This window comes from Podarcis melisellensis, assembly GCF_964234715.1.
Source record: "Podarcis melisellensis genome assembly, chromosome: 16".
Taxonomy (NCBI): domain Eukaryota; kingdom Metazoa; phylum Chordata; class Lepidosauria; order Squamata; family Lacertidae; genus Podarcis; species Podarcis melisellensis.
Window position 1 is genome coordinate 38,511,100 of NC_138533.1, and position 27,532 is coordinate 38,538,631.

The 27,532-nt window shown below is 45.9% G+C and overlaps 2 protein-coding genes across 8 annotated transcripts in view; both read right to left on the reverse strand.

The window, feature by feature from the left end:
* Positions 1–14,115, reverse strand: part of CCDC62 (coiled-coil domain containing 62) — a 43,915-nt gene extending 29,800 nt beyond the window's left edge. For 2 of the 7 annotated variants that reach the window (XR_014163801.1, XR_014163802.1), the window contains exon 1: positions 13,232–13,438. The gene's annotated coding sequence lies outside the window, so the exon portion shown is untranslated. Of the gene's footprint in view, positions 1–13,231; positions 13,439–13,740 lie in introns of those variants that run through there. The other 5 variants (XM_081892788.1, XM_081892786.1, XM_081892789.1 and 2 more) reach the window with 5 other exon arrangements.
* A 2,819-nt stretch (positions 14,116–16,934) lies between these two features.
* DENR (density regulated re-initiation and release factor) lies at positions 16,935–27,033 on the reverse strand. Its single transcript, XM_081892826.1, has 8 exons — positions 26,838–27,033; positions 24,314–24,428; positions 23,237–23,256; positions 21,821–21,905; positions 20,022–20,105; positions 18,747–18,863; positions 18,216–18,355; positions 16,935–17,247 (listed from the first exon to the last, which is right to left on the reverse strand). Exons 2-8 carry the CDS (start codon positions 24,417–24,419, stop codon positions 17,203–17,205), a joined length of 597 nt encoding a protein of 198 aa, XP_081748952.1. The 5' UTR covers positions 24,420–24,428; positions 26,838–27,033; the 3' UTR covers positions 16,935–17,202.
* Positions 27,034–27,532: the final 499 nt, after the last annotated feature.

A 27,532-nucleotide genomic window follows, 5' to 3' on the forward strand; every position in this document is an offset into this window, starting at 1 on the left:
GGTCAAATTCAGAGCAAGAGTACACATTCAAATTTGATAAACTCAGTAAACGTTGGAGCAAAGCATTCTTGGACTACTTTGAGGAAGACCTGCACCAAGCAATAATAAATCATGCTGGGGCCTGGATTCTAAAGAGGCTGAACATATATAAAGAAAAAAGTGGAATCACCACAAATGTCTCTGAGAGTTTTCATGCAGCTCTAAAAAGACTTTCACAATGGAAAGAAATGACAATGGAAGCAATGGTGTTATCCTTATATGCAATGCAAAATTTTTACTGGAGAGAAACTTTGCGTGGACTATGTAACACTGGAAACTTTCATTTGCGGCCTCAGTTCATCAGACACTCAAAATCACCAGAGCATACAGTCTTTCCTCATATAGCTTGTGATCCATCACAAATCATGGATCTTATACAAAGGGGTGAACTTCCACGGCCTAAGAAAGATGAAAGCTATGAGAAGGCACCATCAGTTTGTCAAATGGTACTAGCGGACCTTACGGTACTGAACAATTTAATAGCTGTTTGTCCACAGCTTGGTGTCTTTGTGGTAAGGGGAAGTAAGGAAAAGCATTATGTTGTCCGCCTTTTCCCCAAAGAGAGCTGCTCTTGCCCATCATCCAGGACTTGCTACCATATTATAGCTGCCAAAAAATCTATCGGCATGCCACCAGAACCAGGGAAGCCTCGCCGTTTGCAGCTCACACAGTTGAAGCGAAATAAAAGGCAGAAGAGTAGATCAGGAAGAAAGTTCTCCAGACTGAAGGAAAAGATAACTGTAGTTCCAGCATCTGATTCAGTGCAGGCTGCTGAGGATTTGGACTCCTTAAAAACAGATCTCCAACTGACAATGAGAGACCTGGAAAACACTCAGCCTCAGATGACCTCCACTCCAAAAAGTGGGAAAGAGGATTTTACAGTGACCAATTGTTTTGATAGCAGCCCCATATTCCCATCTCAAAGTGAGAAGTGTTTGGACAAATCAATGATTTCTACATCAGTTCCCCCATGGCACAACTGTACCTTCAACACACTCAGTCTACAAACCGAGGAACTTGTGGGCTCAGTTGCCAACATCTGTGTGTATGGTTATGACATAGACACACTGAAAGGATCGAACTGGATAAATGACCGCATAATAGATGCATTTCTTGCCTCCAGGGTGATCATGACCAAAGAGCTAGGTCATGATGGAACAATTTTCCCATTTAGTTGCCTCTTCATTCAGACCCTCATGTGTCAAAAATTGTCAGTGAAAGCCCTGAAGTCCTGTTTGAAATATGGGGTACTAAAGAAAGATGTTTGGATTATTCCAGTAAATGACAGTGGAGTCCACTGGATACTGATAGTAATCATTTTTAAAAGGAAGACCATGCTCTACCTAGATTCCAACCATGGATTAAACCACTCTGTGATTTATGCAATAAAATCCTTCATAGCATGTCTGTATGAGATGGATTCAGACTGTCCCTATAGTTTTGCGGACTGGTCATTTTTTGCACCAACTGATATACCCAGGCAAGGTAATTCCAATGACTGCGGTCCTTTCATATGCACCATTGCACATCTGATTGCTTCTGCTGCCCAATTACAGTACACACAAAAGGATATGACCGCCATTAGACCCTGGATTGCAAAAGAAATAATACATTACATTGGGAAAACCTATCTTGAAGGACAAGAAAAATATATTCCAGTTGAAATTGCCACTCCTCCTCCCACAAAGAGACAAAGCTTGAAAGAGAGTGACATTACTGTGTCTCGATCATGCCCAGAGGGATGGAAGGATACACTAACCTATTGCTCAGATCTTTTACCTACCTTGTTTGAAGGCAGCTGGTCAATATGTTTTTTGAAGGAAGGGTGCAGGAAGCCCAGTGGTGAGTGTGACCAATCTATGGTTTACTGTGAAGGAAACTGCAAGGACTGGTAGCACTGCTTTTGCATAGGCATTGATTCAAAAGATCTTCCAGAGGTTTTTGTGTGTCCAGATTGTCAATCCACTGTGGCCAAATAGATTTTTAAACTGCGAACTGTCATATTCCACAGGTTGGTATAATACAGCAAAATCTAAACAGATAGTTTTCATCATCATGGCAGGGATGGTCCTTTTCCATAGAATTCTTATTCATGGAGTTGGTTTTTATATCCTGCTTTTCTCTACCTTTAAGGAGTCTCAAAGCGGCTAAAAATCTCCTTTCCCTTCCACCCCCACAACAAATACCTTTTGAGGTAGGTCAGGCTGAGAGAGTTCAGAAAGAAGTGTGACTGGCCCAAGGTCACCCAGCAGCTGCAGGTGGAGGAGTGGGGAAGCAAGCAGTTTCTCCAGATTATTAGTTCACCACTCTTAACCACTACACCATGCTAGCTCAAACGCAAATAGATGCCAGCTACTGTATACATAACCTTAAGCTTAAAAAATAGCAACAATATCAACATAATCAGGCATAGGCAAACTTGGCCCTCCAGATGTTTTGGGAGTACAACTCCCAGGATCCTTAGCTAACAGGACCCGTGGTCAGGGGTGATGGCAATTGTGGTCTCTAAGCATCTGGAGGGCCGAGTTTGCCTATGCCCGATCTAATGGAACAGTGCAGTGTACTAGCTAGTGTCATAGAATCAAAAAATCATAGAATCATAGAGCTGTAAGAGATCACAAGGGCCATCTTGTCCAACTCCTGCCATGCTGGAACACACAAGCAAAGCACTCCTGACGGATGGCCAGGCCCACTCACCTCACAGAGTGTTTGTTGTGGGGGAGGAAGGGAAAGGAGATTGTTAGCCACTTTGAGACTCCTAAAGGGGAGTGAAAGGCGGGATATAAAGTCCAAACTCTTATTCCTAACTCTTTATAATAGTGACATTTCTCATAAATATGCTGGGACAAAACCAAGTGATGTTATAGATTTAAATGAGATTCATGGAAGGGCCAAGTTTATTCTGCACTTTAAAGGAATGGGGTATGGAAGTTCCCAAAAGATTTTTTATCAGGGACAAAACCTGGGGGGAAGTATCTTCAGTACCTGTAGCAAACAGCAGGCACAAAACCATTTTGTTTGGAATGCAGAGCCAGTTCTTCTCATAAGCAAGCAAGGGGAGACCCTGAGGTGCTGGGTGCACCACTAGAACTGGCGGCATAGTGCAAGTAACATGTAGAGGTCAGGTGAAGGATGTATTTCTTCTGGAGTCCCCACTGGGGAGAAAGGGGACTATACAGTAGTACCTAGGGTTAAGTACTTAATTCGTTTCGGAATTCTGAAACCTAAAGCGTATGTAACCCAAGGTACCACTGTAAATGAAGTGGGGGCCTCACAGACCTACACTGTAGCCAGTTGGGCTAAGGTAAGCCCACTGAGGTGCTGGCACGATTCTACTGGAGTTTTGCTCCCTCCCTGCATGTATAGCTAAGAAAAAACTTTGTCCCATCTCTCCACACATTTTTTGATTGCCAGCACACCAACATCTTCACAGGTAGATGTGTGGGAAGGGGGGCCGATTTGCTTAGCCCTCGCCCAAAGAATAATCTTTTCTTTAGTTACCTCCACACTGATGCAACAGTGGGTGTCTCATGTCAATGTTTGAGTCCATTTTAGTCACTGAAATGCAGATGGTTTGGGGAAAACACCTGCATCATCTTGTAATCTAAGAATGTTGCAGTTGTCTTTTTCCAGTCCTTAATAACATGCTTTGGGAAAGAGTGCAGTCTAAGTTGTTGCAGGAATTTATGTATAGGTTGTGGGGGGTTGCCCCTCCAGCAGATATCATGCACAATCACTATTTAGACTTTTGTGATTTGTCCCCACAAAACACTTCATCACAGTTTCTTCCTATCTATTCAAAGGGCCTCTGCTGCACAATACCAAATGTAACAATTCACTGATAGATGCATCTATGTACTGGCTCACTGGGAAAACTTCAGAAATTCATACAGACCTGTGAGCTCAGCTACTCAGCAGCCCCTCTGCCTGAGTGATAATCCCTGGCATCATGATACCTGAGTGCCAGAGAGGCAGCCATTCCGAGAAGAACAAACCCAGATGAAGACAAAAGGGTGTGATCAACTTGGCTGGGAAACAGGGAAATGTAAGTACTGTATCTTTTTTGTTACACTTGATAGGTGTTTGGTGGAGGGCAAGGGGAACCATGGGGCAGGGTCCAGGATGCGCAGATTACGGCCACCAGACCTCCCCTTTCATGATGTAACCATGCTGTATTAGTGATGTAGTTTGTGGGGGGTTGTAACATGGGGATTAGCAGCTAATAAAAGTTTGGGGGCTCTTTTGTTTGGGGCTTCCATCTTGTTCCACCTTGTGGCAGGTGGGAGTCCTGTCTTGGTCTTCAATAAATACTTTACTGGATGCTGTTTTGCTCTGGTATTCCTGAATGGTGTCTTTTTTTTTGTCCAAGGGAGCCCTCAGATTTCTCCGTTAACAAACTGAAGTATCTGTTGGTCCCACGGTGTATCTTAGTGCAATAATTGCAGCCTGAAGAGTTTGGACTTGATATCCCGCCTTTCACTCCCTTATAGGAGTCTCAAAGCAACTAACATTCTCCTTTTCCTTCCTCCCCCACAACAAACACTCTGAGCTGAGTGAGTCGGAGAGACTTCAAGAGAAGTGTGACTAGCCCAAGGTCACCCAGCAGCTGCATGTGGAGGAGCGGAGACGCGAACCCGGTTCACCAGATTACGAGTCCACCCACTGGCAGAGGAAGGGGTATGGAGTGAGCCCACCGCACACGACACCACCATTCTGTTGTGGTGCGATCACAGCCACCCCCAGACACGCGCTGTGGTCCCTTGGCGCACCAGGCGCCACGTCCCCACTGGAGGCACACCACGTCTCCAGGATGTTCACCACACCCCTGGGATGCACCACCCTACGTGTGGCATGTCACACCCCTGGCACACACTCCATGCCTCCTGTGATGCGTGCAAGCCACACCCCCATCTGCTCTCCGCCAACAGTGCCAGAGCTTGCAGCTTCGCCACTGAGTCCACCGCTCATAACCACCACACCACACCTGAAGTGCCTTTTCCTGTTGTCAAAAATGCCCTGTTGTTGTCCTTTTTGAAACATTAGTGTTATGATGGCACCTAAAGCCTGAAATATCTTCCTAAATGATAAGACAAATGTTTAGGAAAAATTGTAATGATAGGAGGAATGAAGAATGTAAGTTCAGCATATAATTCTCTGCATTATGCTTTCAGGTCTCCATATGATGAGCATGTGGACAGACAGAGGAGAAGGCTGCACGAAGCTGATAGTTAATTGCATGATGACCTCTGCAAAAGAAAGTTGTTCATATTTGATTTTTGTGACTGTTAAGTAAATGTTTAAATTATAGTTTTTTAATATCGATCCCAAGCTCTTATTTTCTCTGTTCTCCCTTCACCTGTGTGTATCCTGCTAGTTCTGCCCATTTCGCCTTTCTCTTGGCACACATGTACATAAAATTAAACAGGAAAATGTTAAATGATCACCTTTAATGCAGTGTCTCTGTCTCTATCTTTCTGTGCAATTGCTCAGAAATGTCACTAAGGAAGCTCTATATATTGGTATGGTCTCTTTTGTTGGAATAATCTCCCAAAGTTAATTTTAAATGGTTACATAAGACCAGTGGACCAGAATTTTTCTCCCAATAATATTTTTTTTTCCCTGTGGCCATCACCAAATCTTCATGCAGTTAATTCCACAGTTTAATCTCTCATGGAATAAAGTGGTTCTTCCTTTCACAGGGTGAGGTCAGTATTTTGAGAGAGTGATGAAAAGTTTTCTCTAACAACTTTATCTTCTTTGATCTTCTAACCTCTATCATGACTGCTACCCTCTTATAGACCTTTTATAGACCGAACATTTCCAAACTCTTCAGCCTTTTCTCAAAGGAAAAGCACTGTACCCCCTTAATCATTTGGTTGCCCAATTCTGGATGTAAGAGCAATCTGGTTGCCACATCTATCACCCTGTTGATCACCAGGATTGATCTGGCTGATCAGACTGGCAAGGAATGTGTCTGCCATCCCCAGCACTGTGCATCCCCCCCCCAAGCCACACACTCCATGGAAGAGAATGACCATCCCACACAGAGCAAGAACACCCTCTTCGGCACTTTTTCCAGCCATATTCGTTTTAGAGATATTGCACCCAAAACTGTACACAGTATTCCAAATGGGACCACGCTATAGAACTGTACAGGGACATTACAATACTGACCATTTCATTTTCAGTTCCTTTTTCAATAGTCTCTAGCACTAATTCCACATCACAAAATGAATAAATGAAATAATAGAGGTTCTGATCCTTGTGGGACCCAACTGCTCACTTTCTATACCTTTTAACATGGCCTTGGCGATTGGAAAAGCCCCAGCACCCAAGAGATCCTATGAAAGCCCAAGTTGCCCCAACTTTGTGCAAAACAGTGGTATCCCTGGGGAAGGGAAGGGGTCTGACAACACTTTGCTAAACAAATTATCTTTGTCTGCTGAAAAGCAAATGTTTTGCCAGCATAAAAGAAAAGTCCAGGCAACTGTCTCAAGCTTATGTTGGCCTCCCTCTAGACACAAGGCTGAGTAAGGTACACAGCGTGGGACAGGGAAAATCTTCAATAGAAAGGCTGCCTGCACTCGTTCCACTGACTGGGTAAACCCTGACATCCAGAGTGAAATTCCATAGAGCAGTTGGGCTCCAACTTTAGCATTAAAAACCTTGAGGGCAGAAGGGATGTGTTGGTTACCTCTTGTTGCAAAAAAATGCAATATGGCCTGCATAGACAGCTTGCTTGTGTTTACCGCCACTGCGCAGTAAGAGGACCGCCGTAGCCTGTGATGGAAAGTGATCCCCAAATAGTTGAATTCAAATACCTGCTGGATGTGTTTCCCACCAAAAACCTGACTATATATCTTACGAGAGTTCCTGAAGACTAGTATTTTGCTTTTATCAAAGTTCATGCTCATTTTCATCCTAGACAAATTGTCGATACAGACATTTAGCAAACGCTTTAAGCCAATTCTAGTTCATGAGAGCAGAATCATATCATCTGCATATAGAAGAATGGTGATTTTTGATACATTTAGTTTGCGGCTGTGAACATCCACCAGTTTTAGTAACAGCCCCCTGCCAACTGAGTCAAAAGCAGCCATAAAATAAAAAAAGGCCACTTATAGGCCTTATTTATTGTGCCACGTGTACTTGGCGGCTAAATGGGATAACACTATACAGTTACGTAGAGTGGATTTCCCTGGCCTAAACCCTGCCTGTTCTGGGCCTATGATGCTCACATCAAGCCACGTACAGTGGTACCTCAGGTTACATATGTTTCAGGTTACAGACTCCGCTAACCCAGAAATAGTACCTCGGGTTAAGAACTTTGCTTCAGGATGAGAACAGAAATCGTGCTCCAGTGGCGCGGCGGCAGCAGGAGGTCCCATTACCTAAAGTGGTGCTTCAGGTTAAGAACACTTTCAGATTAAGAACGGACTTCCAGAATGAATTAAGTACTTAACCCTAGGTACCACTGTAGTTAATTTGGATAATAGATGTTTGTCATACAATTTCCCAATATTTGACAATAGACTTATTGGTCAATAGTTGGACAGTAACTTCTTGTTTCCCTTATTAAAGATTGTGATGATTATGGATTTCTGCATAGAATTAGGAATAATTCCAGTCCTATATACCACTGTGAAGAGTTCCGCTAGAATCAGAGCCCACCAGTCCGGCTTAGCTTTAATTAGTTCAGAAGGGATGGTATCAGGGCCTGCGGGTTTGCCTAGTTTCATACTTTTTCGACTTCAGTAATGGAGACAGGGGGCCACTTTACCAGGGTCTAAGAAGGGGCAGGATCTTGGCTGTCTGGTGGGATACAATCATCATAGAAGATTGCCTTAAAATGCTCTACCCATAGCATAGATAGAATCAATGTCAGTGGGTGCTCTTGAGTCTGTGGGGGGTCTGCAACAACCTTCCAAAGTGTATTATGATCATTGGTAAGGATGGCAGAAAGCAGTGAATCCCAGCAAGCCTGGTTGTACGTATCTTTCCTGGCTAAGCTGGATAGACTCCCTAAGTTGCCTGGTTGTAACGAAGTATGTATCACACAATTGGGAGCTTCCCGCCTCTCTAGACTCTCTGTAGATTCTCCTAACCTCTACTTTAATGCCTTTGATATCAGTCCACTCGCCAAACCCTTAGGTGGCCTGTGCGAGTGTGAATAGGGCAATTCGTTATTAGGATGTCCATAAGCTCCTCAAACCAAGTGACTCTAGCTACTGGAGGAATTTCACCACTCCCTACCAATATCAAGTGAGTCACACAATCAGAATACACCAAGGTTTGGAAAGACAATAGTGTATGCTCGTTAATGGAAAGACTCTCAATGGAAAGACAAATTTACATTGAAGGGGGATGTTATGGGATTAGGGGGGCTACTTGTGTGTAAGCGTTTAAAGCCTCAAGGCTCTGCAATCAGTTTCTAAACTCTCCCTGTCCGCGGAGCCATGGGTGCATGGCTACCTCAATCGCTGGCAGAATCCGTCAGTGGGCGCTTCTGGAATTTACGCCAATATAAGAGTTCCTTAACGGAAACTCTCCTTCTGGATTCTCTGCGTGGCAGTTTCCTGCGCGGAGTAGGCGTCCCCAGCGGAGGTCCTGAGACCTCCCCGCTGTGCTCACTGGAAGTATCTTGGAGCCATTCCTCCGACTGAGTTTCTGCAGGAACTCTCCCTCTCCCCCTGCTGGTTCCTTCCTCAGCATCCGAGGGTCTCCTAGCCTCCTTGAGCCCTTCCACCACCTGACTCTCCGATGGCAGTTCCCTGACAGGGGAGATACTCACTAAGCATAGGATCACCCCGAAGGGCAACAATTTAGTGGGAACCAGAATATAGTCTGCCCCACTATTTCCTTGTGGGGAGAGAAAGGTAAAATTCCCAGAGCCTTCCCAGTCTGGCAGCCCATTAAGCCACAACAAAGCCCTGGTGGTAGTCAGCTTGGTGAGCCGTAAGCCAGCCAGGTTGATTTCTAAGTCCCGTGATTCTCGTTCCCATAAGCGGAAGAGCAGTAGAGTCAAAGATCTCCCAAGCTTTTGTATATACTTCCTGCCCTTGGCCTAAGCAGGCATTAAAATCCCCTGTCAGGACAATAGTTAAATTGGGGCAAATGGTGTCCAGATTCTCAAGCACATGTGCAAGGAGATCCCATTGATGGTTCTTGGCTGTGACAGTAGAGGAGGGAGAAATATACACATTAACCAGTAACATGACCTGGCTCTCCATCTCTATCTTTGTTGCTAAAGGTTTGCAATTTGCAATAGCAGAGAGAATGTGTTCGCATTTTATATGGAGAGCCACCAGGGTTAGCAAGGCACCAGAGGGCCTGCCTTTTTTGTGGAGTTTGCCAGAACCACAAAGGTGTTATAGCTTGCAAAGTCAATGTGCCATATTGACCATCTTTAATGGATTGAGATTCAGGCGACGCTGTTTCTTTCTTCGAAACTCACACGCCTAAAAACAGGTCAATAAATCCAGGGAAACATCTGGCCAGTGCCACAAAGCAGTAGATCCATGATTTTTGTGGTCAGATCTGTGCTTATATACAAGATCTTTGAATAAAGGGTGAGTTAGGGGTTGGCCCAATGCAAAAAGCATGAGGATCCATGAGGATCCGTGGTTCAAAACCATGTTTTTGTGCCACGGTATGGCCAGGAAGCCGTGGATCTGTGATTTTTGTGGTGGATGCTGTGCCCCTGGCTATGACGTGTCATCTGACAGTGAGTTTGGGCTGATCTTGTGCAAAAAGCATAAGGATCCATGAGGATCCGTGCTTCCAAACCACGTTTTTGTGCCATGGTATGGCCAGGAAGCCGTGGATCCGTGATTTTTGTGGTGCAGGCTGTGCCCCTGGGAATGATGTGTGATTTGACAGTGAGTTTGGGTTGGCCCAATGCAAAAAGCATAAGGATCCATGAGGATCCGTGCTTCAAAACTACGTTATTGTGCCACAGTATGGCCAGGAAGCCGTGGATCCGTGATTTTTTGTGGTGGATGCTGTGCTCCTGGGAATGATGTGTGATTTGAGGGTGAGTTTGGGTTGGCCCAATGCGAAAAGCGTGAGGATCCATGAGGATCCGTGCTTCAAAACCATGTTTTTGTGCCACGGTATGGCCAGGAAGCCGTGGATCTGTGATTTTTGTGGTGCAAGTTGTATCCCTGGACATGATGTGTGATTTGCGGGTGAGTTTGGGTTGGCCCAATGCAAAAAGCATGAGGATCCATGAGGATCCGTGCTTCAAAACCACGTTATTGTGCCACGGTATGGCCAGGAAGACATGGATCCGTGATTTTTGTGGTGGATGCTGTGCCCCTGGCTATGACGTGTCATCTGACAGTGAGTTTGGGGTGGCCCAATGCGTAAAGCGTGAGGATCCATGAGGATCCGTGCTTCCAAACCACGTTTTTGGGCCACGGCGTTGCCAGGAAGCCATGGATCCTTGATTTTTGTGGTGCAGGCTGTGCCCCTGGGAATGATGTGTGATTTGACTGTGAGTTTGGGGTGGCCCAATGTGAAAAGCGTGAGGATCCATGAGGATCCGTGTTTCGAAACCACGTTTTTGGGCCATGGTGTTGCCAGGAAGCCGTGGATCCGTGATTTTTGTGGTGGATGCTGTGCCCCTGGCCATGATGTTTGATCTGATGGTGACTTTGGGCTGGTCTTGTGCAAAAATCATGACGATCCATGCTTCAGAACCACGTTTTGGGGCCACGGCATGGCCAGGCAGACGTGGATCCGAGTTTGTTGTGGTTTAGGCTGTGCCCCTGGCTATGATATGTGATTTGACAGTTAGTTTGTGCTGATCTTGTGCAAAAAGCATAAGGATCCATGAGGATCCGTGCTTCAAAACCACGTTATTGTGCTACGGTATGGCCAGGAAGCCGTGGATCCGTGATTTTTGTGGTGCAGGCTGCACCCCTGGCCATGATGTGTGATTTGACGGTGAGTTTGGGGTGGCCCAATGCGAAAAGCGTGAGGATCCATGAGGATCCGTGCTTCAAAACCACGTTTTTGTGCCATGGTATGGCCAGGAAGCCGTGGATCCGTGATTTTTGTGGTGCAGGCTGTGCCCCTGGGAATGATGTGTGATTTGACAGTGATTTTGGGTTGGCCCAATGCAAAAAGCATAAGGATCCATGAGGATCCGTGCTTCAAAACTACGTTATTGTGCCACAGTATGGCCAGGAAGCCGTGGATCCGTGATTTTTTGTGGTGGATGCTGTGCCCCTGGCTATGACATGTCATCTGACAGTGAGTTTGGGTTGGCCCAATGCGAAAAGCGTGAGGATCCATGAGGATCCGTGCTTCAAAACCATGTTTTTGTGCCACGGTATGGCCAGGAAGCCGTGGATCTGTGATTTTTGTGGTGCAAGTTGTATCCCTGGACATGATGTGTGATTTGAGGGTGAGTTTGGGTTGGCCCAATGCAAAAAGCATGAGGATCCATGAGGATCCGTGCTTCAAAACCACGTTATTGTGCCACGGTATGGCCAGGAAGACATGGATCCGTGATTTTTGTGGTGGATGCTGTGCCCCTGGCTATGACGTGTCATCTGACAGTGAGTTTGGGGTGGCCCAATGCGTAAAGCGTGAGGATCCATGAGGATCCGTGCTTCCAAACCACGTTTTTGTGCCATGGTATGGCCAGGAAGCCGTGGATCCGTGATTTTTGTGGTGCAGGCTGTGCCCCTGGGAATGATGTGTGATTTGACAGTGAGTTTGGGTTGGCCCAATGCAAAAAGCATAAGGATCCATGAGGATCCGTGCTTCAAAACTACGTTATTGTGCCACAGTATGGCCAGGAAGCCGTGGATCCGTGATTTTTGTGGTGGATGCTGTGCCCCTGGCTATGACGTGTCATCTGACAGTGAGTTTGGGTTGGCCCAATGCGAAAAGCATGAGGATGCATGAAGATCCGTACTTCAAAACCACGTTTTTGTGCCACGGTATGGCCAGGAAGCCGTGGATCCATGGTTTTTGTGGTGCAAGTTGTATCCCTGGACATGATGTGTGATTTGAGGGTGAGTTTGGGTTGGCCCAATGCAAAAAGCATAAGGATCCATGAGGATCCGTGCTTCAAAACTACGTTATTGTGCCACAGTATGGCCAGGAAGCCGTGGATCCGTGATTTTTTGTGGTGGATGCTGTGCCCCTGGCTATGACATGTCATCTGACAGTGAGTTTCGGTTGGCCCAATGCGAAAAGCGTGAGGATCCATGAGGATCCGTGCTTCAAAACCACGTTTTTGTGCCACGGTATGACCAGGAAGCCGTGGATCCGTGATTTTTGTGGTGCAAGTTTTATCCCTGGACATGATGTGTGCTTTGAGGGTGAGTTTGGGTTGGCCCAATGCAAAAAGCATGAGGATCCATGAGGATCCGTGCTTCAAAACCACGTTATTGTGCCACGGTATGGCCAGGAAGCCATGGATCTGTGATTTTTGTGGTGGATGCTGTGCCCCTGGCTATGACGTGTCATCTGACAGTGAGTTTGGGTTGGCCCAATGCGAAAAGCGTGAGGATCCATGAGGATCCGTGCTTCAAAACCACGTTTTTGCGCCCTGGCGTTGCCAGGAAGCCGTGGATCCGTGATTTTTGTGGTGGATGCTGTGCCCCTGGGAATGATGTGTGATTTGACGGTGAGTTTGGGGTGGCCCAATGCAAAAAGCGTGAGGATCCATGAGGATCCGTGCTTCAAAACCACGTTTTTGGGCCACGGTATCGCCAGGAAGCCGTGGATCCGTGATTTTTGTGGTGGATGCTGTGCCCCTGGCCATGATGTTTGAACTGATGGTGACTTTGGGTTGCTCTTGTGCAAAAATCATGAGGATCCATGAGGATCCGTGTTTTTTAACCATGTTTTTGCGCCCCTGCGGCCCCACGAAATAGTAGATGCGTGATTTTTTTGATGCTGTCTATAGAGTAAGACATAGTCTACAGTATCATGGTGGTTTTATTTAATTTGAATGAAAAAATCATATGAATTCACGAGGATCCGTCTAGATCCGCCTTTTACCTTTTTCCCTTAGAAAGCTAGACAGAGGCACCACTCAAATACTCTAAAGAATGAAAGTATACTGTCTCTCTCACTCTCCTCTTTCTTTCTTTCTTTCTTTCTTTCTTTCCTCCCCCCCACTCCCCCACATTGCCTACACCTAAAAAAATGTCTTAAGTGGACCGTAACTGACCTGTATGGAAGATTCTACGATTTGAAAGCAGAGATACTGAATGTACTTTTGTGACTTATGGAAATCTTTTGATAAAGACTTTTTTTTAAAAGACAGGCAGGAGCAGAGGAAATATTAAGTGCACGCTTTTGTCTCCTGAGGATTTAAGGCAGGCCCCGGGCGAATTAAAGTACCCCCCCTCCCGGCCCAAGAATCCTGGGCCCTGCGGTTTGCTGAGGGGGCTGGGAATTGCAGCACCGTGAGGGGGATGAACTACAGATCCCAGGGTGCGGGGGGGGGAGAGAATAACGTGCGCCTCTGAATACCGGGGGGGGGGCAGAGAGTTCACCCGCAGAGCCCCCAAGGGAGTGGGGGTCCCCCAGAAAGTGGGTGCGGAGCGGGCGGGGAGTCAGGCCGGGTGGGGCTGCGGGAGACCGACCCTAACTTTAGAAAACTGAGGGGGCGTCTCTCTCTCTTCCTCTCTCTCACTGAGGGAAAGGGAAATGGCGGCGGGCGAAGTTGCCGCTTACCCGCCTCCGGCGCCCGCGGCGAGGGGAAAAGGGGGACGGAGCTGCCCTTCTCCTCTTCCCCGGGAAGCCTCCGCGCTCCGCCTCCAACGGCTGCTCTGCCCCCAGACCCGCGCCAGCCGCTCTTTAACCCGCCTTCGAGGCCTGGCTTTGCTTCTGTTTTCTTACTCCGGTTTCTTTAATGCGGAGTGGCCACCGCCGCACAGACGATTCTTATGATCATTGCGATTATCGTCCATTACATTTGTGCGCCGCCCTTTATGCAAAGATCCCAGGGCGGTCCGCAAGATCAAGATACCAAAATAGAAGAAAAGCAAACCCACAAGCCCCGTCCAACACATTCCTTCATCGGCCTGAGACTTGGGGGAAAAGAAACATACACCAAGGGGGAGCCGCCACAGAAAAGGATGGCTCACCCTCCGGACCCCTCAGGATGCCACCCTCCGGAGGAAAAACCCCATTGTAGGGGTTCCCAAACATGGGGCCCCAGCTGTTGTTGGACTACAACTCCCATCATCCCTAGCTAGCAGGATCCATGGGCAGGGATGATGGGAATCGTAGTCCAAAAGCAGCTGGAGACCCCAAGTTTGGGAAATGATTGCAGGGTCTAGGTTGGCTCATATGGGGAGAGACCGTCTTGGAGACTCAGTTCTTCTTCTTTGCCACTGAAGGCCAGGTGCTGAGCCACACAGCTTGGGATAGTCATGCCCTGCTTGCTGACTTCCTGTAATGGGCAACTGGTGGTCCACTGTGACAACAGGATGGCTGGATAGATGGGCGACTGGCCTGATCCAGCTACAGAGCTCTTCGTATGTTTGTTTCCCAGTGTTTTATCCTGGACTAGAATCTCCACTTCTGCCACAGCTGTGTTTTAGCACCAGAGCACACTGGATTGTACTCCTGTTTAATTAGTAAGAACAAAATAAAGCCCTGGCGGATGCAACCAAGAGCCCATCTAGGCCAGCACACTGTTCTTACAGTGGCCAACCACAGACCAATGGGAAGCCCACTTTGAATTCCCAGTAACAAGTATTCAGAGCATGCTTATGAATATCAGTTGCTGTAAAACACAGCAGTGGAGCATCCTGTCACACTCGGGCCCTGCCTTCCATGGGCACCTAGTTGGGCACTGTGAGAAAAGGATGCTGGCATAGATGGGCTCTTGGCTGCATCTGCCAGGGCTCTTGCGTTCAGAGGCATGCTGCCTCCACAAGCAGAGGTAGAACATAATCTGGAGTAACTATTGCAGACTATAATTTTGCTTCCTCCTCCGCCAAATACGCTTTAGCTGTTTATGCAGAATCAGAATTTATTCCTAACAGGCAAGCCCTGTTAAAACATGCATTAACCCCACACTGATTTATTCCATATTTTTCTCCAAATTAATTCAAAATGACTGCTACAGGTCAGAATCCACACTTTGTCCATAAGCACAAATACAAATTCACCCCAGATTCTACATCTTTTTAAACAGGAGTGGGAAACCTGTGGCCCATCAGATGATGCTGGAATCCAACTCCCATCAGACTTGGCTAACACGTCCAATGGTCAAGAATGATTGGAACTGTAGCCTAACATCCAGAAGACCACAGGTTTCCTATTCCTGTGTTAAAATCATTCCAGGTAGAGCACACCCCTTCCCACTACACACTTCTTTCCTAACAAACATATCTTAACCAGATTGATTTATCCCACTTTTGTTTAGAACTGCATTCTTTAAACAGGTCATGGTAGCATACCAGCTGTCTCCCCAAATAGCGCAAGTCACAGAGCAAATAGCTACATTTTTCACCAGACTGGTGGAAGGTGTGATAGTAGAACTGATCTGTGAATTGTGCTTGTCCAAGGCAATACACAGTTCAGATATTATACGGCAGCTGGATCACACAACTTTCCCTGAATATACAGTATTTGGAATTTAATTTCCAAAAACTGTACTATCATGAGAATGAAATGAAACATAGAGATTAACAACATCTATATATTAAAATTTTGTTTCCAAGGTCCTAATTAAAGATGGAGATAATCCTTTGTTTGACCAGCTTTTGGTCACAGTGTAGAAAGATGCGAACTTTCAGTTCATACACAACTCTTTATCAGATCAAATGTAAAGAGAATTAATTATTCTCTGCAGGGTGAGTAAATATGGCATACTGAAAGACTGCAGCTGTACGCTTTAAGCAGCTGTAAACATAATCATTAAGCACATCCATGTATTATAGTAAACAACAACACCAGAAAGCACCCAAAAGTTCCATGCCAAGAAAAATCCAAAATGAATGGCACCAAAAACATATAGTGTGGTACCTCGGTTTTCGGACATCTCCATTGGCGAACATTTCGGTTTTTGAACGCCGAAAACCCGGAAGTAAATGCTTCCGTTTTCGACAGTGCCTCGGAAGTTGAATGGGTTCCACTACATGTATCTGTTGTTTCTCACAATTTTCTCTATTGAATTGGCAGACCGCCCTTTGCGTCTAGGTTTTCAAACATTTCAGAAGTTGAACTGTCTTCCGGAACGTATTACGTTTGAAAACCAAGGTACTACTGTATATCAAGAACAGGGATGCGATAGTGCTTATTTGGCATACTTCATTTTCCTTCTACTAGCTGTGGACAGAAATGAAGGGGTAAGCATGGTATGAAAACCCCAATTCATTTACTGCTGGAAGCCCTCCTCGGGTCTGCAAACCTCTCAAAATTACCTATTTTCAAAAGCCACGTGATGTCAATAGTTATGGAGAACTTCAAATCTTGCTCAATATCCTATGGCAGGTTACCTGGTCTAAAGGTATTACTCTACTGTGGCATGGATTTTTGATTCGCCAGCCAATGTAGTAAGTCCTCACCAGTACCCATTCCCTAAACCAACACAGATCTGTCAAGATGATTTTTGAACCCAAGTTCAAAAGTTCCTTTCCATAGCCATGAAGGCCAGAATTCTTCTAGTGACTGTGCAGATGCAAAACGCCAAGCACCTTGAAGCCAAACTCTGCACCTACAAACCCAGGAAGGAACAACTGGGTTAGCCTCTTGCAGCACAGACCCAAAAAAGAGAGTGCTTTGCAGCACCTCAAAGACAAAAGCCAGATTTAAAGGCTACTTTAAATACCTAGTAGATTGAGCCTTGAGAGAATACATCAGTATTTATGAGGGACTGAGAATTGTGTTAGGGAAAAAAGGAACCGCTTACTTGGTGAGGAACAATAACTTCTTTATTTAAGTCTCTACTTCATGCGGAGGCATGAGTGTCTCACTTCCCCCAGGTTTAAACTTTGGCAAAAATCACAAACAGAAAATAAGCAGCCAATACAGAACAGTGAAAATGCCAACAGTAATAAGGGTGCCCCTTTAACAGTTCTGCTGTCAGGCGAACACACGTAGAAGCCTTGCTTTGGCTACGTTGACTAGAACTTGGTGTTTGTTAGAAGGCAGTGTTGTTTTTCTTCGTTTAAAAAAACAGCATCACTTCTTTACTTCTCCTAGATCTTCAATGCTATCATCATCAACCTGCAAGATACAAAATTCTGTTATCAAAAACACAAAAAGCAACTAAAATCAGTATAAAACCCAACAAGGGAGAAGTTGGTGCAAATGCTAAAGCACTCAATGGATTGTAATTAAAAAGGCCTAACGTAACAAGGTCAGCTGGTGCTTAAAAGACCACAGTGGAGGCACCTGGCAAGCCTCTCTGGGGCCACACACAAAGAAGTTGCAGCACCTTTCCTTTGAGGCAGGGTGGGGAGCCTTTTCAGCCCAGCAGGTTGGAAACTGAGGTCCCTCACCACTGCTTTGTCCCATGTCATCATGATGTCAGGAGACCCATTTTCCCATTGCAGCACAGCTTGGGTTCAAAGCAAGCCAAGCACCACTGACTGGCAGTGACTTCCAAGCCCTGTTTGGATCGGCTACATGGCAGAGCTTCCAGTCAGAAACTCTGGAGTGTTGCCCATCTAGGAACATGCATGACCACAGCTAGGCTGCAAAAATTTACGGTGGCTCCACACCCAGAGAATCCTGAAAGTAGGGTTGCCATACGTCTTGAATTTCCTGGACATAGCCAAAATACTGCAGTCAGAAGCAGTGTCTGGGTGAAAACCGCTAAAAATGTTTGGGAAAATCTGGTCGCATGGCAACCCATGTCAGCAGCGTTGTTTTGGGTGATTTTCCTTAAAACTAGCTCAAAAACTTCAAAAAAAATTTTTTGCAACTTTTGTGTCTGGATTTTCACTTTTTGAAATATGGCAACCCTGCTGAAAGTGTCATGCAGAATTATTAGTCCTCATGAGATCTAAATCTGTAGTTAACTTAGCCATCAACTCCTCTCACCAACGCTTACTCTTTTTCCTCTCACAGACACCTGACAATGTTGCCTGAAGTGTCTTGGTGGTGCAAAACTTAAAAGTTCACAGTGACCAGAAGTTCAATTGGATGCAAGTGGATAAGGAAGGAAATACATGGGGAGAGAAATTATTTACCTCAGGCCACTTTTCCTGGATGACGTCAATGATGTCGTCTGTAAAGTCCCCCTGAATGATTATTTCATCCTCTCCTGTTACTGAGGCACCGCAGGAGAATTTCTGAGCAAAGAACCTTTGTGCTTCCTTAAGGTCTATTTCTGTTTGGAGTAGAAAAGAACACAAATAAAACAATACTGATTTCATCTTTGCTTCTTCTAAGAACAGAAAAACAGTCCGCTGGATCAGGACAATGGCCCTTCTAGTCCAGCATCCTGTTCTTACAGTGGCCAAACAAATGCCTCTTCTGGGAAACCCACAAGCAAGACCACCTCTCTGCTCCTGCTGTTTCCAGCAACTGGTATTCAGAAGCAGAGCAAAGCCATCACGGCTCACTGACTGCCTTATCCTCCGTTATTTTGTCTAATCCTCTTCTAAAGCCATCACTACCTCCTGGGGTAGCAAGTTCCATTGTTTAACTATGCTCTGCATGAAAAAAATGTTTAAATGTCACAGATACCTCCATGTGAACAAGGCCCTTTCTTGACTCACCAAAAGTTGCAAGACCACACACTCTTGTGACGTATTTCTTCTTTGCTCTAGGAATTTTCGCTATCGTAACTTTTTGTGGTACCGTCTTCTTCTTCTGTTTTATCTGACCTCTTCCACCTAGGAACAAAATCATTATCGATAAACACCTCAGAACCCACACTTTGCTCTTCAGACTACAGAAACACAAGCGTCAGGGATTGGCTGGGTTTTGTAGTTTCCTATCCCTCCACCAGCACTGCTGTCCACCACTCCAACACAAAATAGCCAAGATCCAGCTATTCTTTTAACGTTCCCCTTATTATTACTATTCTATCAAACTCATAAATCATCAGCTAGTTAGACCAAGAATTCCTGAGATGAACCTCCAGCCTTTGGGGTGGGCGGGAGGTGAATGTAGCCCTCCAGACCTCTTCATCTGACTCTCAGGAATATCACAGAATTGGAGACATGGAAGGGACCCCAAGGGTCCAAACCCCTGAAATGCAGGAATCTCAAGTACCCAAGTGCTGTTTAAAAACCTCCATTGATGGAGAGTCCACCACCTTCCTAGGTAGACTGTTCCACTGCTGAACAGCTCTTACCATCAGGAAGTTCTTCAGAATGCTTGATCAGAATCTCCTTGCTTGTAACTTGAAGACATTGGTTCGTGTCCTACCCTCCAGAGCGGCAGAAAACAAGCTTGCTCCATTTCCCATGTGACAGCCCTTCAGACATTCGAAGGCAGCTATCATATCACTTCTTGGTCTTTTCTTCTCCAGGCTAAACATACCAAAACTTATTTTTCCCCAGGCCACTCACTCTTTCTCCAGGCATGTCTCTTTAAAGTGTGATAATTTGACTTTTATATGGCTTGACTGTGGCCTACCCTAAGAAGGTTAAGAGCCACACCCTTTGCACGACCCACACTTGCCTCTAGCCCCCCCCCCCCATTTCTGCCCACTATTAGCATGCAGACCCTGGAAGGTTATTTATTTATCTATTGTATTTATATCCCACCTTTTCCCCCAAGGAGTTGGTGGTGGAGTTGAAGGTGGTGTACATAGGTCTCTGCCCCCACATTTTATTCTCACAATAAACCTGTGAGGTAGGTTAGGATGAGAGTGATTGACTAGCCCAAGGTCACCCAATGAGTTTCATGGCCAAGTGGATATTCAAGCCCTGGTCTCCCAGGTGCTAGTCTGACACTCTAACAACTACGCCCCCCCCGGCTGTGTCCATGAGGGAAATAATTCTCTCAGGCTGAAAAAAATCCCCTGCCCCTGGTTTAGACCTTGCCTCTCTTTTGCTTTTTTTTCTCTTCCTCTTCACCCACTGTTCCTTGTCCTTCTCCAACACCAGATTCTTGTTTAGGAGAATTTTCTGTATGAAGAAAAAAATGGTATTAATTAATTGAGCTTGGGGGGGAGAAAAGAAATTTGAGTGCAAAGTGACTTTGCAAATAATGGTACTTCGGCTACACACACACACACATTCCCACAACAGTGGAACATCAACAGTGACCATCTTGGCTGTGAGTCCTGGAAGACCTGCTCCCTCCCTTTGCAGACCTTTTCTCGCCTGGCCTGGGAAGGCAGGTCCCTGACTGACTCCAGCTATAAAAGCTGGGGCGGCTGAACAGAATCTTGGGCTGGGGTATTGTTTAGCAGGGGAAGAGTTGCTGCTGTTAATTTATTGTAGCTTTATTTTTTATCTTATTATTTATGTGAAAATTGTTCAGTTTGGTTATATTCTTTCTGATGATTTGTTTATTGCTTATGACTACTTCTGTTATGTTTGTAGTTATGAAATTTTTAAATACAGGCAATTCCCATTCTGCGTGTGTTCAAAGAATGTGCAACTGTGCACATACGCACTGTCGCAAACCCAGAAGTTGCTGGAAAAGTGGGTATAATGGGGTGGAACGGGTTGCGCACGCTCCGCAGACACACACTGTGACCCCGAATGTAACCCCCATGCAAAACAGGGGTTGCCTATATGTTGTAAGCCACCTTCAGTTTTAACTTTGGAAAGGTGGCATACAAATAAAATGATGGATTTACTCCCCAGTAAGCATCCGCCATAGAAAGGAAGACTACCTCTTCTCTAGAAATTGAAGAGAAATTTGGGATAGTGTAACACAGCTTTCATGGAACATATTCCAGAAGAGTAGTCATGCTGACCTGTTGTAGCAAAAACCTGTTGTAGCCCAGGTAGTCCTGGGCTACCTTCAAGACAAACTAATTAATTAAGACACAGGCTCTTGTAGATAATCTGTTTAAGCCTTGGTCCAGGTTAGTTGTGCTTAGCAGACCTTCTGTGTCTGTCGCTAATCCAAACAGAGGGTTGTGGGATACAAGAGGCATGTATCAGCAAATCCAGGAGTAATACACAGTTATGTCCAGAGTGAAAGGGGATATGAAGTTTGGAAAGAAGCAGTTAGTTACTACTAGTGAGATGTAGCCCACTGAGGGTTTCTGACGCCCTATGTTTTATCAATGGCCAAAATAAAATAGCTATCCTACCTGGGGGGTGGAAATCATACCATGAAATGTGGAATGCTGGAAGGGAAGTGAGGCAGCCAGTAGTGCAGCCTTGAGCAACCTGGCACCCTTAAGACATTGTTGGACTACAACTCCCATCAGCCTTGCCCAGCATGCAGTAGTCCACCAACATCTGAAGGGCACCTCGTTGGCAAAGGATCCATCACTGGATGATTATGTGGAAGGGCTGGATTCAATTCAGTGCTGGTATTCAGAACATATTCCTGTGATCATAATTCTTCAGCCCCAAGTGTACGTATTTTCCACCAGGTTCTGCTTGGTGGATCTCAGAGTTCTAGTAAAAGAAAGCATAGATACCACAAGTCTCCCTGCCCCTGCTGCACTAGGGACACTATCCTGGAAGAATTTTGTGCAGTTATGCTCAGTTCTAATTACAGGTAGTATAATTACAGATCGTTTACATGTAAAGACACACATCCTGCTCCTTTTTATATCTGTGGCAAAATTTCCCTTGATTTTATCCTCTCTTGAGCATCTGAACCCTTTTCGTTGTCCTGCAATCTCACATTAAAAACAGTACGGAGATCTTCTTACCTACAGTAAGTTTTGCAAACTCATTTGGAAAATTTTTCTCTAGCCATTGCCTACATTTTGCCACATCCGGCATGTATTCGCAATACTGAGGAAAAAGCACACAGAGTAAGTTTGTTAGTTGAGGGAACCCCTCCACAGACACACACATATTTTCACAGGGTATAATAGTAGCATTGATGGTAGTGTCCCTGTACAATAAGGGCTGACAAACACCCTGGGTCCAGCATATTATTAAAGAGTGCCTCTCCCCCTCCTGAGCACCATCAAAGGAAGTTCTGTTCCTGATGCCAATTCCCCACCCCACCAGCGGGGGGAAGAGTCTTTACAACAGGGGTCAGCAACCTAAGGCCCATGGGCCGGAAGTGGCCCATGGAGGCCGTTTAACTGGCCCAAGAGCTGTCCCTGAACCGAGCCGTCCGCTCGACGAGTTCTCGTGGCTCCGGAAATCACTTCTCTGCATGCCCAGATGCCGAAAATCGCTTCTGCGCAGGTGCAATTTTCGGCGTCCGGGCATGTGCAGAAGCAATTTCCAGCACCACAGACATGCACAGACGTGATTTCTGGTGTCGCGCTGCACCGGCCCACAGAGGATCTCCGCGGGAATGATCCAGCCCAAACCCTTACCAAACCCTGCTTTACAGCATGCGTGGTGAACCTTTGGTCCTCCAGATTTTGCTGAACTACAACTCCCATGAACCCTAGCAAGCATGGCCAATGGCCAGAGATGGTAAGGGTTGTAGTTAGACAACATCTGGGGGACTTGAAGGTTCCCCACACCTGCTTTGCAGTAATGGCTGCAGCTCTGTGGAATGCCCTACCTGGCATAACTCACACTCGCTCAATCTTGATATATGTTTTGTTATCCTTGTAAAATTCTCTCTCTCTCTCTCTCTCTCTCTCTATATATATATATATATATATAGTTAAAAGGCTTTCGTGCAGGGAGGGAAAGCTAAAAACCAGGGGTGGGGAACCTTCAGCAGGTCTAATTAAGTCCAGCAAAACATGCCCACCTGTCCTTGCACCTGACATCACTGACAGCACTGTGTCTGCTGTAATTTCCCCCTCTCTTTTTGCCACTGCTCACTACCAAAATCAGTAGTCTTGGACCGCCCAGAATATCTAAGGGGAGGGGGAGCTGTGGCCTGCCAAGTATTTGTTAGGCTCCAACTCCCATCAGCCACAGCAAGTATGGCCGGTGGTCAGGGATGACAGGAGTTGTATTCCAGCAACCACTTATGGGCATCATGTTGAAGAATGATGAAAGACATAGAGAGAAAAGAGCAAGGGGCTGATATGCTGTCTAGAACATCAGACAAGTCTGGGAAGAAGTGGCACACACTCCAGGCAATTGCCTCATTCCACTGCTTCCATAGGTAGACCAGGCCTAAATCAATCAAAATTAAGGCAACTCACCTCTGTTGGCAACGAGCAGACTGTGGAAAGAAAAGAGAAGGGAGTTTTTTCTCTTCGTTTTCTCTGCAGTTTTCATATTTTTAAAAAATTAACATTTAAGACAAACACTTCTAAATAGTCTATTGATTCCTACTAAGAGGAATTCTCGGAGGAAAAATCAAGGAGGGACTGAGGCTTAGCAGAAGAGCACCTGCTATGCATGCAGAAGGTTGCCAGCATCTCCAGGTGGGGTAGCAGTGTCTCCTCCTGTCTGAATGCCTAGAGAACTGCTTCCAGGAAGTGTAAGCAATACTAAACTAGATGGGCCAATGGACTGACTTGGTATATTACAGCTTCCTTTGTTACTCATTTTACACTGCAAGTTAAGCTGACAAAATGATGCCACAGACTTCCTCCAAAGCTATAGCAAAGGACCAAGGAAATAAGAGAGTCCAGGGCAGCAAACAACAAAGCAGTAAAAACAATTACTATTAAAGTAAAATAGATACTTGTTTAAAACTATCTGCAACATACCCTCACACAACTACTAACTTCAAGGTTGCAGGAAACAGTATATTTCAGTGATCAAATGCCTGGGTGAACAGGAATGTTTTAAAAATTCCTCTTGAAAGTTCATAATGAGGAAGATAGAAGCACCTCACCAGGGAGGGCATTCCACAAATTCTATTCTTTCATCTTTCCCCTTTTATTTTTTCTTTTCCTCTTGTTGGTTTGTCTTTTTATTTAATTCGTTTATTGGGTATTTGATATTAATCTTTGTAGATCTTTTTTCAAACTTTAATAAAAACTATTGGGGGGGGGGAGAAGGAGATGGGAAAAGATAATCCCAAGGCTTTGGTGCAGCCAGTCCTCACTATGCTAAATCACGATTTAGTCAAATGTGCAAACTTCATAACTGAGTACAAATCAGGGGGTACAAATCACTGATCAAATATACAGAAGCCACAGTGAAAAAATAGTTAGGCTCTCAAGTGCCACAAGACTTCTTTCTGTTTTTTAAATAATCAGCAACTTGCCCTCTTTTGTAAACTATCCTGGGCTGTTATTATTTACAGTAATAATCTGGTTAGTACTTGCCTCCACAGTAGAGAACTCGGAGAGGATAGTCTGCGTCTGGCCTTGCGTGGCACCTTTGGTCTCCTTTACAATCAAGAAGTGCAGACTCAGGTGCATCCATTGCCATATCACAAGTCTAGGAATCACACAAGCAGAGGAGCTCAGTACATATTTCAGCCTTAGAAACCAACGCAAACCATAGGCGGCAGCTGGCATGGCACTGCTATCCTGGCCTCCTTCAGGAGGAAGGGCAGAATATAAATTGAATTAATGTAATAACTGACAACAGGCTGCTCAAGACCAAAGGTGTGGTAAGAGATGGCTGGTTTACTCTGCAATCCTATATACGGGATTTGGGCCCAAAAAGAGAAGGTGAAGGGAGAAGGTATTGAGCGATGACAGCATAGATGTAAGTGTGCGAGGCAAAGTGAGATTACTGTGGCTGCTGCTACTACCACCAGGAAGCAAAGCACAGATGTGGGAATGGGGAGATGGATCTGAATTTTTGGGGCAGAGGCAGTAGAGAAAGCCAAAGGACTGGCATTTGTGTGTCTAAGGAACAGCCCAAGGTACCAGTTTGAATAAGGAGGGGAGATACTGAATGTGAAAGTGGTGGTTATAAATCTGGGTACCAATCTGGAGGCAGGCAAAGCACAGTGGTGGGAGATGAACAATAATTACTGATTACAAATACCAAGCGTGAGCCAAAAAAGGAGTGTGTGTGGCAACTGAACCAGTTAAAAGAAAGATAGCTAGGGTCCTGGCAAAACAAGGTTTGGGCACTGGGGTGTGTGGTTGTTACAGTATGAGGGAGCTTGGGCCAGGATCTGGGTGGTGTGTGTGCTAGGTTTTTAATTTGTTTATTTATAAAAAGTTTTATATACCACTTTTTGCATAATGTATTAAAGCAGAATGTAAAGGTAAAGGGACCCCTGACCAATAGGTCCAGTTGTGGCTGACTCTGGGGTTGCGGCGCTCATCTCGCTTTACTGGTCAAGGGAGCCAGCGTAAAGCTTCCAGGTCCTGTGTCCAGCATGACTAAGCTGCTTCTGACGAACCAGAGCAGCACACGGAAACGCCGTTTACCTTCCCACCGGAGCTGTACCTATTTATCTACTTGCACTTTGACGTACTTTTGAACTGCTAGGTTGGCAGGAGCAGGGACTGAGCAACGGGAGCTCACCCTGTCACGGGGATTCGAACCGTCAACCTTCTGATCGGCAAGTTCTAGGCTCTGTGGTTTAACCCACAGCACCACCCACGTCCCATAGCAGAATAGAATATGATAAAAACAATTTTCCAAACTGCATTACAACAAATCAAGTCATAGAAGAAAGAAATCACGCAATAAAACAAAGTGAACAGAGAGCAAATGGGCCACAATGGGGCACAGGAGGGAGAATTAGAAGTATATAAATTTTCTATAAGTAAATAAATCTGATACTTTCCCTCTTTCCTCTCCATTCCTTTTTCTTTTTGCATCAGGTCTATTAGGGATTCCCTCAGAAAGGAAAAGCAGAATATAAGCAAGCAATGAATACTGTGGGCCTGCAAACAGGGACTGTTTTGTCTTTTAATATCCCTACAGGAAGCTTACGACTCTGAAATTAAAGTCTAAATCAAGGCAACCAACAGGCTGAGCCAGAATAAGGCTGCAGTCCTAAACCCTTACCTGGTAGTAAGCCCCATTGAATTCAACAGGATTTAATTCTGAGCAGATGCCACTACACTTACAGCATTACGCTGTTGTGTAAGGTCATCTGTTTGTTTGTTTAATAAAATGTATGCATGGCTTGATTGTTAAACACCTCAAAGTGGTTTACAGAAAGATGAAACAACAAAAATGAGAAAATTTCACAATCATATTTTAAAACATACGGAGGTTAAAAATACGGACCAAAATCACCTCAACTTTCTATACATCTGGGTAGGCTTGTCAAATAAGAATGTTTTTAGCAGATACCAAAAGGCGCCTGCTTGATCTCAATAGGCAGGGAGTTCCAAAGTTCTTACAAAAGTGGAACGGGTATTATGTGGCACCTTCAGTGATGCCAATTCCACCAACCAAAGCGGTTTCAATTTAAGCTTCTTCTTGTTGTTATCTGATATTTTTAAACTGCTTTATGCTAGGTTCCATTTCATTCCTCCATCGCTTCTGCCCACCTCCCCTCTCTCACACGGAGCTCTTCAGGAATTGATTTAGGTGGGGGCCAATTCCCCACAGCCACCTGCAGGCCTTTGGGACGCTGGCACCGGAACAGTTGCCCAGGGTGTGTGTGGGGGGGCAGCACCCAGCCCTGAATGCCGGGCACCAGCAGAGCCCTTTTTGCGGGTGGGGTGTCGCCAAAGGGGCGGGGGGCCACGATGCAGGCAGGGCTGCAAGTGCCAACTTTTGGGGGGGGTGGGGAAGAGGAAGGGAGATGCCAGGGAGGGGCTGGGCAGGGCACGGGGGAAGGAGCCGTGCCAGCCTCGGGGCTGGGCAGCAGCCGAAGTTTGCCCACCAAGTGCCAGGGGGGAGCCAGCGGGGCGGGGGCGCGTCTCTTACCCGAGGGGGGGCCCTCAGCCGGGCTCTGGGGGGAGGAAGGGGGCGGTGGTTCCTCCTCCTGCCGTTCCCACCCTCCTGAGTGGCACATGCAGCAGCAGCAGCAGCAAGCAGCAGATTCAGGTAGGGACAGGGAGATCTCGCGAGAGCCGCCCGCTTCTCGCGAGGTTCCTTCCGGAGAGTCGCCCGGGCTGGCGATGACTCTCGTTCTAGGAGCGGCTCCGCCTTCGCTGCGACTGCGCGGAATGGGCCGGCCCGGCCGCCGTACTCACGCGGAGCCCGCCCTCCCTCCTCTCCCGCCCACCTTCGGCTGCGCTGCGGCGGTTCGAGCCCCGCCTCGGGTTGCTGGACTTTATTACTGTGGTTAAAATGTCCTATGTTGAAATGAACTTTCATTATCTTTGGTTAAAATGTTTTATGTTGCAGGGAGCTATATTCTCGGTTGGAAACGGGTAGAAGGCGGATCCAGCTGATTTTAAACGGTTCCTCATGAATTCATATGATTTTTTCATTCAAATTAAATAAAACTGCCATGATACTGTAGACCATGTCTTAGTCTGTAGGCAGCATCAAAAAAATCATGCATCCACTGTTTCGTGGGGCTGCAGTGGCGCAAAAACATGGTTATTTTTGCACTAGATCAGCCCGAAATAACCTTCTGATCAAAAGTGTGCTGATCAATGGAAGACAATAACACA

Coding starts and splice junctions, on each gene's coding strand:
- DENR (XM_081892826.1), bottom strand. CDS start 24,419: ATGGCAATGGATGCACCTGAGTCTGCACTTCTTGATTGTAAAGGAGAC. Junction 18,864..20,021: donor GAAAAAAAAGCAAAAGAGAG/GCAAGGTCTAAA, acceptor TTTTGTTCCTAG/GTGGAAGAGGTCAGATAAAA. Junction 17,248..18,215: donor TCCAGGAAAAGTGGCCTGAG/GTAAATAATTTC, acceptor TGTATCTTGCAG/GTTGATGATGATAGCATTGA.